Source organism: Pistacia vera, unplaced genomic scaffold (assembly GCF_008641045.1).
Source record: "Pistacia vera cultivar Batoury unplaced genomic scaffold, PisVer_v2 Contig291, whole genome shotgun sequence".
NCBI classification, from domain to species: Eukaryota; Viridiplantae; Streptophyta; class Magnoliopsida; order Sapindales; family Anacardiaceae; genus Pistacia; species Pistacia vera.
In genome coordinates this window covers 312,285-323,562 of record NW_022196103.1, presented here as the reverse complement: position 1 = coordinate 323,562, position 11,278 = coordinate 312,285, and the positions used below count along the sequence as shown (strand labels likewise).

The 11,278-nt window shown below is 35.6% G+C and overlaps 1 protein-coding gene across 1 annotated transcript; it reads left to right on the top strand.

The window, feature by feature from the left end:
• Window positions 1-2,291: 2,291 nt before the first annotated feature.
• On the top strand, window positions 2,292-8,635 carry LOC116134796 (A-kinase anchor protein 9-like). The gene is made up of 8 exons (XM_031420441.1): window positions 2,292-2,404; window positions 2,510-2,707; window positions 2,869-2,991; window positions 3,623-3,660; window positions 3,751-3,919; window positions 4,122-7,313; window positions 7,447-7,574; window positions 8,125-8,635. Exons 1-8 carry the CDS (start codon window positions 2,324-2,326, stop codon window positions 8,357-8,359), a joined length of 4,164 nt encoding a protein of 1,387 aa, XP_031276301.1. The 5' UTR covers window positions 2,292-2,323; the 3' UTR covers window positions 8,360-8,635.
• Window positions 8,636-11,278: the final 2,643 nt, after the last annotated feature.

Below are 11,278 nucleotides of genomic sequence, written 5' to 3'. Positions count from 1 at the left end.
ATTATTTACAGAAATGTCATTATACTCAAAACTAGCCACCATCGCCAACCACCATCGACCGCTGTCGAAGGCTGCCAAAAGTTTCCATAATGCGTACGATCGGCTGTGCGCCGGTGAGGCTTTTTCCGATCATGGATCATAGATCCATGGTCGGAAATGGCCAAATCTAGCTATTTCACGGCTAGATCATGGCCGTACTGTTATTAAAACATACCCTTGGTAATACAATTTTGTTTCCCATGTTGCCCCTAAATAGTTGAGCATTTGGTCCAAATTAACCTTATATTTGTTAACATTTACAAAACACCCAATTCACTTATGCAGACATTTTTGTCCTCATTTTTAAAATTTTTCGGACAACATTGCCCTTGTTATTGTCATTATTTACAGAAATGTCATTATACTCAAAACTAGCCACCATCAACCGCCGCCGAAGGCTGCCAAAAGTTTCCATAATGCGTACGATCAGCCGTGCGCCGGTGAGGCTTTTTCCGATCATGGATCATAGATCCATGGTCGGAAATGGCCAAATCTGGCTATTTCACGGCCAGATCTATGGTCATTTCACGGCCAAAGATGTGGTCGTGAAACGGCCAGCGTTTCACGGCCAAAGGCGTGGCCATTTCACAGCCATAGATCTAGTCGTGAAACGACCAAATCTGTGGCACTGCTAGCATCACGGCCAGATCTATGGCACTGCCAGCGGTGGTGGCTGGCTGCCAACAGTGGGTTGGGGTCGATAGGGGTGTTTTTGTTAAGTTTAAAATGTTTTTGGTTGCTAGGGTGTTTTTGCTAAATCTGAAAAGTAGGGGGTTAAAATAAATTATTCAAAAAATAATAATAAAAAATACTGTTATATTAATATTTAAAAATGAGGCCAATTTAGTAATCTATATAACATACCCATCTATTTATCCTCCCAACCAAACATATTAGTCACGAATTTATTCGAACCAACTAAACATATCTTCTAAATATTCCCAGTGATATTTTATTTCGTTAATATAATATCCTCCTATAATAAAACATTATATGATTCAAACGCCCATTTAATAAATTATAATAAATAACCAATATTTAAAACTAGAGACATGCTAGCTAACTTAGCCCAAATAATGTTAGAGGAAGAGCGTAAGAAACATGATTCAAGGGTTCCCACACTCTCACTAATGTGAGGGAGGAAGAGGCTAACGTAACATAACATTACCATTTATGTATTTATATAATGGAAGATGTTGCTCAACTTAGCATAATTTTTACTCCTATTTGCACTTGCCATGGTATTTTTTTTTTCTTTCTGCAAATGCCAATTCCTAATGATTTTTCAAAGAAAACGAATTTGAAAAGAGCTTTTAACTTTCAACTTTAATTAAGTAGTTATGCATTTAGCCCTAAAAACGTGTTTTGATAAATCTTTTTAAAAGTAATTGTAGTCAACTTATTTCATAGTCTAAAAACTCTAACTTAAGTTCACATAAGTTAAAAGTGATCCAATTTTGGAAAAGGGACAATATGACAGAACACGAGTTGTGCTTCCCAAGAGGAATGAGACCATCAATGCGAACATGATAAGTTAAAAGGCTTCGACTTCTAGGCTCCAGCAAGAACCAAAAGATAAAAACGATGTCGTACCAGTGGAAGTGGAATAGTATGAGAAAATTTAACTTATAATATTTGCTTCATTGACTTCATCGAATTCCTCTTTGGATGTATAACCCGTAAACTTGGCTCTTGGCATAATGGGTTATCCTTTTCTTATTTACTTTTTGACTTCTTGCAAACCAACAAAACCAGCTCTATCTCTTTCTTCCCAAGAAGAGTTCGATGGAGTCAATGAAGTAAATATTAATTAATTGTACAATTCCCTTCTCCATTGTTGGATTTTATGCGTTTACATCCCCAATGCAAACATAAATATCTCGATAGAATACGACATCGTTTTGTTCTCTTGCCAGAAGTCAAGAAGTCAGAGCCCTCTACTTCTCACGTTTCAACCAATGAAATTCCCCCACGTTGACAGTCGTCGATTTTACGTGACTTCATGTTTACTTCTCATGCTTCAAACTGCCAAACCAAAGCTTGTCCACATAACAAACGGCTGTTCGCGGTTTGGAAATGATGATATAAACCAACAAGTTTTTCCAAGTGAAAATAATACAACAACCTTCACTATAGTGACTTGCTATCTGATATTATTCTCCTTCACTTCTCTGTTTATGTTTTAATGATAATTAATGGTAAAGGGTACGTGATGACATTAATGCTCCTTTAAAACTTTCATGAATTATTCCTCAAACAGATAGAAGAAGAAAAGGAGAGAAAAATGTTCAGGCTACATAAAACCCGACCAACTAAATCTGGGGAGAGAATAGATTTCAAGTTCTCTCACTTTAAAGCTCTCCAGGTATTTATATTAATTGCATTGCATGTTGTTTTATTGAGTGTTTATTTTCAAGCAAAAGAATGGTGAACGGGGCTACTTGTTTGTGTATTTTTGTACGTAACGCAGGTGCCAAAGGGATGGGACAGGCTGTTTGTATCTGTGATATCTGTGGAAACTGGGAAAACCATTGCTAAGTCGAGCAAAGCGCTTGTGCAAAATGGGATTTGTCAGTGGACGGAGACGGTGTCAGAATCTATATGGGTTTCGGAAGAGGAGTCTTCTAAGGAATTGGAAGACTGTCTCTTCAAGTTTGTTGTTTCCATGGTAATGTGATTGTTCTTATTGGTTTGTATTGGATTCTGTTTCATTGACTCTCTATAGGCCTCAAGTTTGGAGGGAGTTCTGATTGCTTATACATCAACTATTTATCTAAATGTAATGATTTTTTTTAATAAATGGTATTGGATGTGAATGTTTGATCTTAGGGGTCAGCTAGATCTGGCATTCTTGGTGAGACTAAAGTGAATATGACAGGCTATACGAGTTCAAGTGCTGTTGTTCCAGTTTCTTTACCTTTGGATAAGTGCAATCACGGGACAGTTCTACAAGTAAGTTGTGCAGTTAATATTATGCTGTTAATTCTTTGTTATTGGTGTCTTCTTGCTTCATTAATTGCCTAACATAAGTTTAATTTGGGTATACTGTCTCTTTATGTGAATGCAGAGGTATAAAATTCTATTTTAAACTGTATAATCAACTTTTATTGGTGACCAAAAACGTTAGTTGCTTAATTATATAGTCTTAAGGCTGGTTTATGATTGGTATAATTGTATCATACTCTCTCATGCATTGTTGTGTGATAAACGAACATGATTAAATTAAATGTAAGTTTGTCTAAAGTATAACGTAGAATTTAGATTTCACTTAGAATTTAAATTTTATTATAGTTCAATATAAGTTAAGATTTTAGTCTGGTAGGAGCTTTTATGTTTTCACCTTTCAGTGTGCTGGCCTTTGTTCGGATCACTAGTCATTGCTTCAACAATTTTTTCTAGATGATAAATGTATAATCTGAAACCATTTTAAAAGACAACAAGAATCCTATCTGGTTGCATCTCACATATATGTTTGTGATTGACTGAATGTAGTGAAAAAAATGACAATTAATGGTTGGAACATTGGCTTAATTATATAAGTTGAAAGAATTGAAACTATCTTGCTTGTCCATCTGAATTGCAGGTCAAAATTCATTGCCTAACACCAAGAATAAAACTCAGGTTTGATCCTCTTTCTGGACTTTCTTTTACTATAATTCTACAGGCATTGCTATTCAGCTTGACATGAATGAGTTGGTGCACTTTTTTCAGGAAAGATGAATCGAAAGAGCAAAATTCTCAAGAGGAAGATCTTAATGCAGAATCCCGCGACATGGACACCAAGCCAGATGGATCTGATAGTATACTTCCAAAGAGCAATGGATCCTCCTCCAGTAAAGAGTTGGGTTCTACCTTGCATAAAGAAGAACCGGAGAGTAGGGTGCGTAATATTTTTCTGTGAAAATGGATTACGATTGAAATTTTGGTGTTCTGTTTTTTGACGATCATTTTGCATGAATTCACCTAAAGAAACAATATAAAGTATTTACTGCTTAAATCAGACATTAAGCAAACTTTTAAATGATTATCTCACATTTTGGATTTTCTATATGGAAATAAAGTATTCTTTTCATTTTCTTCAGGGAACAAGTTTTGCTGCTTCTGACTCACATCAAAGCTATGAGTCAGGTGAGGTTTCCTTGGAGGGTGAAAATTTCTCTTCAAGAAAGAACTCCAATGGTGATGATGGACTCAACCTAAGCGGGGGACCAGACTCAAGCAGTTCGCAGAACAATGTACCTGAAGGCAATTATCATGTTGAAACGCCTTCTGAATCAAATCAGTCATCATGTAATTCGGAGGATACAGGTTCAGGAAATTATTCCAAGCACAATCAGGAAGATCTTGCTTTATCAGCAAGTGGAATCAGTGCTTCGACTAAAAGCCTTCTGAAAGCTGCAGAGGACACAATACAAGAGCTTCGTGCAGAGTCTAAAATGTGGGAGAGAAATGCACAGAAGTTGATGATTGATTTGGATATACTCAGGAAAGAATTCTCTGATCAATCCAAAAACCATGCAAGTTTGCAAACGGAGCTTAAAGCAGCGTGCACAGAACGTGATGGGTTCAGAAATGAAGTTGAGCAGCTGAAATTGTTGTTAGAGAAAATGGAGAAGGCAGCAGGTTCGGAGAATTCAACATTTCAAGATGGAGGTGTAACCCATTTTCAAAAAGAATTTGAAGATGAAATTAAGTTTCAGAAAGAATCAGGTGCTAATCTGGCTCTGCAGTTGAAGAGGAGTCAAGAATCAAATATTGAACTTGTCGCTGTTCTCCAGGAGCTAGAAGAGACTATAGAAAAGCAGAAACTAGAAATAGAGAATCTTTCATTGCTGCAATCAAAGTTCAGCCATATGGAAGAGTCTATCGACGTAAACATTGAAGAAAACAAAAACACAATGCTCCAACTGCAGCAACTCCAGGAATCAGAAAGAAATTTGAAAGCTGAGGTACAACTACTAGAGCAGGCCTTAGAGCAAAAAGACCTTGGCATAGAGAAGCAAAAGAGTTTGCGCAACCAAAATCTTCTGCATGTTGAGACAGAATACAAAGCTAAGTTGTTAGCCAAAGATACTGAAATTTCTGGTTTAAAAGCCAAGTTATCTGAGTTTCATGAGAAATTTTTTACAAAAACGGTGTCCCTAAACGGCGGTGAAGCTGATCTGAGTGAAGAAATTGAAGACCTAAAAGCAAAACTGCAGGAGCTGGAGAAAGATTGCAATGAGTTGACAGATGAAAACCTTGAGCTTCTCTTCAAGCTGAAGGAAATAAAGAGCTGTTCCAGTGAGCATAATGTGAGTCATCATGAATCCAAAGAGCATAATCTTGAACAGAAGCTAAAGAAGAAAGTGCTCAGGGAGATTAAAAGCCAATATGATGCCTCAGTGCAACAACTTGAGAGTTTGAAAAATGAACTGGAAGTCAAGGTAGCAGGGCTGGATGAGGAATTGAGTCAAAGAAGATCTGAAATAGAGCGACTTCAAGATAGCTTGTTGTCCAAAGAAGAGGAGACTAAAAATCTTTTGTGCTATCAAAATGAATTGGAAGCTAAGGTTTCTAGTCTTCAAAATGAAAAAGTCCAGCTAGAGGAAAACATAACAATCATCTTGAGAGAAAGTGAAATTGCTACCAAGTGCATGAATGATTTGCGAAAAGATATAAGGTTGCTTAGCAGCAGTGTGGATTCCCATGTTTCAGCCAATAGAATACTTGAAAAGAAATCTTCAGAGCTAGAAAGTGAAGAGCACAAACTGGAGGCCCAATTATCAGAAATGGAAAATGGAAATGCAGAGTTATCAGCATGCATTTCCAGCTTGGTGGCGCAAGTAAAGTCACTGACTACTGAGAGGGAATCAATACAACTAGAGCTAGAGAATTCTAATGCTCTTGCTATGAATCTCCAAGATGAGCTCAAAAGATTGAGAAATGACATGGAGACTCAAGAAACAGATATGAAGAAAGAGCTGGAGGAGATGCATAATCAGTGGTCAGAAGCACAAGAAGAGTGTGAGTACCTGGGAAGAGAAAATTTGAAGTTACAATCCACTGCTAATAGTCTCATCAAAGAGTGCAGTTCTGTTCAGAAGTCAAATGGAGAATTAAAGAAGCAAAAGTTTGAATTGCAAAAGCATTGTACCCACTTGGAGGAAAAGCTGAGAGAGTCAAATGAAAACTTTGCTAATTGTTCCAGAAAACTTGAAGGTTTAGAAGAAAATCTTTCTTCCATGCTGGAAGATATTGCCTTGAAAGAGAAAAGCATAACTTTGCAGTTCGATGCACTTTTCGATGAAAATGGAAAACTAAGGGAGAAACTTGCTCTGGCAGAAAGCTTGTTAACTCAAATGCATTTAGAGAAGACGGTTGAAATTGACAATCTTCAACAGGAGATAGCAAACCTCAGAAAGCAACTCTCAGCAACACTTGATGAGAAAAAGAGGATAGCTTCTGAAGCTGAGCATGAAGTGTCTGGTCTACATGCTGATAACGCTAAACTGGAGTGTGCTCTTCCTGATCTTCAATGTGAATTGAAACGGGTGGAGAATGAGCTCAACAATATTCAAATAGAATCACAAGCAAAAGTTCAAGGCCTGATGGGGGAGCTTGCTGCTTCCAAACAAAACCAAGACTTGCTGATGGTTAACCATGAAAAGTTGTTGAAGCAGTTGGAGATATTCAAATCAAATGAAGAAAAATTTAAGATCAGCTTGAATGATCTTGAACTACAGCTTACAGTGTCTGAATATGAGCGGCAACAACTCAGGGAACAGTCTACCAATGTGAAAGTTCAGTTGTTGAGCATAGAACATCTTGAACTGGAATTTTTGTCTCTAAGGAATGAGCTCAATGCAACAATATCAGAGAAAGAGGAATTGAGAACTTCATTGCATCATAAGTGTGAGGAATGTGAGGATATGAAAGCACAAAAAGATTCATGTTTGGAGAAGATTTCTACCTTGCAGAGGGATGTGTCTAAACTAGGGGACTGCAAACGTCAGTCTGCCGCCTTGGAAGAAAAGCTTTTGCAGATGGAGGATGACCTAATGGAAAAGGAGGAAATACGTGTACAGGATAACGAGCTCAAAAATGAGCTCTCCATGATCAAGAAGGCTAACAGGCAACTTCAGTGGAAGATACAACTACTTGAGGAAGAGAAAGATAAGTTTCTTATGAGATCTCAAGCCCTCAACGAAGAATTGAAGTTGATGAAAGAAGAAAAACAGAATCAGAGGGAGTCCAGCAGCACAAACTCTAACAGAAGTCAACATCAAAAAGAGGTAACATGTAAGCTTTGTTTGTGCACATACATGTAATGGTAACATTAAACTGCAAAATGTATCCTTTTCCCATTCCTGGGGATTTTTTTTCTAGATAATTGATGCTTCTGTCACTGACTCTCTTTTGGTACAGGGTGATAATGGATACAAAGTTTACCATAAGAGTTCTCCTGCTGCTTCAGGCTCAAAGATTCAGTTGCTTGAAGCTGAACTAGCCAAAACTAAGGAAGCAAATAGCACGTACAAAGCACAGATCAAGAGGTGAGTTCCCATAGCATAGTATGGCTTCATAAACAAAAATTGTTTGCATAGCTTATTCTGAAGGCCACATTGATATTGGCATTATTAATTGATACAAATTTTTAACAGTTTGAAGGAAAAAAGAAGGTTTTTCTTTCTCATTAATGTTAGTCAGTTTCGCAGGAGTCACATATATTTTTTCAAGATTGAGCTTGAATCTAATTAGATTACCTTTTGTTCTTTTCATGAACTAAAAACTGTAAGTATCTACTACAACTGATTTCAGTAGAAATCACCAACATTTACTACATGGAAATTTACTTGCGAGAACAGACTTTTGAGTGTAATCAATTTGAAAGAGGATGAATGCATCAATTGAAGCCTATCTGGCTGGCTTACTGTTTTTATATTCTGGATACCACAATGAGACATTATATAAGGTGAAACAACTAAACAAATAAAACTTAATGGTCGGAGCCATCAGGGAGGTAGCATGTGACCCTATTAATGCAGATTTTATTACTTGTATATTTCATTTTTAATGTATTCTTCAATTGCTGTTGCTTAGCAGGTTGTCATCTGAGGGCAAAAGCCACCGTGTAAACGGTAGAAAATCTGTAGCCGAAGGTGAAGTTGTGACAAAAGAAAGATTCGAACGAACAAAATCATCTCTAGAGTCAGAGCTAAGAGACATTCGCGAGCGATATCTCCAAATGAGCCTCAAATATGCTGAGGTAGAAGCTCAGCGCGAGGAACTTGTCATGAAGCTTAAGATAGCCAAAAATGGGAAGAGATGGTTTTCTTAAGTTGAATGACATTAATTTTCAATTGAGCTTCTCGTTTTATTGCAGATAGCATTTTTCAAGAATCAGTTAATATGTCAAAGGTTCAACTTCCATGACATTCAAGAGAGTAAGTTCTTGGGAGGAGAAAAAAAGAGAAAGTACCCCCATTTGTAAAATATGAAATAATTGATGGAAAAGTTGCAGAATTTCATATTAAAGTAACATCAAATTGTAATTGAACCTGGAGAGTTGAAAATACAATGAACAAGTGTTCCATAAATAAAATATCAAAGAAGTTTTCTGATGCATACGCAGTTGCTTTATCAAATTTCAAATTGGTTATTTTTGTATCAAGTAATATTCTCTCAGAGTTTCCAGATACCCGCATATGCCATCAATTTCAGAGTTTCCTTTTTCTTATTAAAACCTCAAAATACTTGAGGCAGAGTACACATCCTCGGACTCTCCGATCTCCATTCTAAATTTGTCGCAACTTTTATTTTAGAATTCTAGAGTCTGTAAACTTGTACACATTGAATAAATTCACGACTGTACTACCATCCACAAAACCATTTCTTAATTTGGTTGTTATATGAGTCAGCAAAGAGCCAGCCATTTCAACAAAGGCATTACGTAATCAGAAAGAGCATCAATCTTTTCTGTTTGAAAGAACAAAAGAATGATACTGCTGGTGTCATCAAGAATATGAAATCTCACTCAGCTAGGAAATATATTTAAGGACACTAAAGAAAATGGCCTACCCCATTTTAAATAATTGATGTCAATTCATTGAGGTACAATTTGGTGTAAATTCCATTGCACATTGTCTATGTCACTTGTGAACTTTAGAGAAATTGATACCACGTGTAGAAGGGTTTTACTGTACTAAGATAATTTCTATGTTTAAGGTTTGGAATCAATTAAGCAAAGCCCTATCTTGATGACATTAGCATTGAAAATATCTTAAATGAGATTTTATTAGAATTATATATGTCATAATTCTACATTTAATTAATAGAAATAGATTTATTTTTTATTGCAAACTAGATGGATAATATCACTTTATATGCTGGTTTTTTATGTTAACGACTGTGAGGGGTGACATAAAAATAGAGTACAGATATTCATCGATTATGTGGATTCTGTGTGTTCGTGATAAATCGTAAAAGAGTAGTAACATGTATAATGGTATCCACTAACGAGTGGAGTCCGAATATTAATCAAAATATGAATTAGTAAATATTTGACCAATGTAACTTATATCCTATCTAAAAGGCAGTTGACAAATTAAAGTAAATAATTTGATGTGCAATAGTCCATTCTTGAAACCACATCAAAAACAGGAAGATCTTGGTATAGGAATATAAAATATAGGGAGGGGCTTAAAAAGAAAAGTAGAAAGATTGAAAATAATGAATTGAGGAGGTGTCATCATGTGTTGAACACAAAGCGGGTGGCAATGGCATATCCCTTGGAAGATGCTGCAATCTCCATTTCACTCTGTCTACTTTAATTTCCTTTTCTTCCTTTCAAACAAAAGTGACCACACACACCTTCTTAAGTCATCTCAACCTTTAATTGCTCTCGTGACCAACTAAACAAACCAAAAAAAATAACCCCTATAACAACCCCTCTCATCATTCATTATCAAACCCTCTTCCCACAGCACCATCCCTGCAAGGCCACCCCTCCCCATGCCTCAGTTTCTCAAACCAAAATGGTAGGGGTGGCCTTGATGCTCTTATTGTTTTCTTAAAGCGATGGTGCTGCGTACTTTCTATGTTTGATTTATTCCCATGAATCTTTTTGAAGGTTTTTTGGGAGTTCTTCTCTTGTAGGGCAACTTCGATCCTTTGGCATTTTTCACTTCCTTGGGCTCAGATCTGTCTTTGCTAGCTGCATTTAGATGTTTTTTCAGCTCGAGAGCATCTCAAGGGCGAGTCAGATTATGTTACGTTAGTTTGTTATGTTATGTTTCTCTTGATTTTCAGTGATGTATTCTACGAGTATCAGTGCTTTGTTGCCAGGTATTTATGATTTTCGTGATCATAAATTTAATAAGCCTCTGGCGTGAGTTTATGTAATTGCAGTTCATATTTTGTCTCTCTTTCAGCAATTAATTGCTTTATTTGCTTGCACTTGAATTACGATGATGATGTAGTTGGTTTGGTTGTATTAATTAATTCATAAAATATGAAAGGGTTAATTTGGGCAGATTATTTAATATAATTGCTTTCTAACTCGTGTATAAATATATAGTATTTTTTAAGCCTTACTAGCTGCTTCTTGACTGAACAGGGTTAGATAGTTAATTAGCTACTATAAAAAGGATTTCTTAATTAATTAGGTCATACACTAAAAGATGATATTGCATATCAATGTGTGTTGTTGAATTTCACATCAAAATGACACAGAAGCAGAAAGGTGTCCCAACTTTGACAAATAGAATCACTTGATTTTGTTTTAAACAAATTCCTTTTTGATGAAGATGTAGATGATGACTTCAATCTTAGGGTTTTTTTTTTATTTAGATGGATTGTTAATTTAATTACTTGGTATGAGTATGGATTTTAAATAAGTTTTGCAATTAATTAATTCAGTTATTCTTTAATGTAAATGTTTGTTTATATATATATAGATACATTATATATAATATATATATACATATATTAAACAGATATGACATAAGCTCAGTTTCTTGCATCATAGTTCGTTAAATATAGAATAAGCTGCCTGAATTGATAAGTTGTATGATTAAATATCAATAATTAGGATTTTTTTGCTATACTTTTTTCTATATATTGTATAATATTTATTTAGTATCTTTTATTGCAACTTTTTACCTTTGCTAATATGAAACAGTGTGATAAATTATTCAGATCAATTCAATAACCCTACAAATTAATTATAAATAATTTAATAAAAATACATCAATAATAA

Excerpts from the sequence above, each read along its gene's own strand:
- LOC116134796 (XM_031420441.1), top strand. The coding sequence starts at position 2,324 with ATGTTCAGGCTACATAAAACCCGACCAACTAAATCTGGGGAGAGAATA. Across the intron at positions 2,405-2,509 it reads CTCACTTTAAAGCTCTCCAG|GTGCCAAAGGGATGGGACAG; the intron begins GTATTTATATTA and ends TACGTAACGCAG. Across the intron at positions 2,708-2,868 it reads TCAAGTTTGTTGTTTCCATG|GGGTCAGCTAGATCTGGCAT; the intron begins GTAATGTGATTG and ends GTTTGATCTTAG.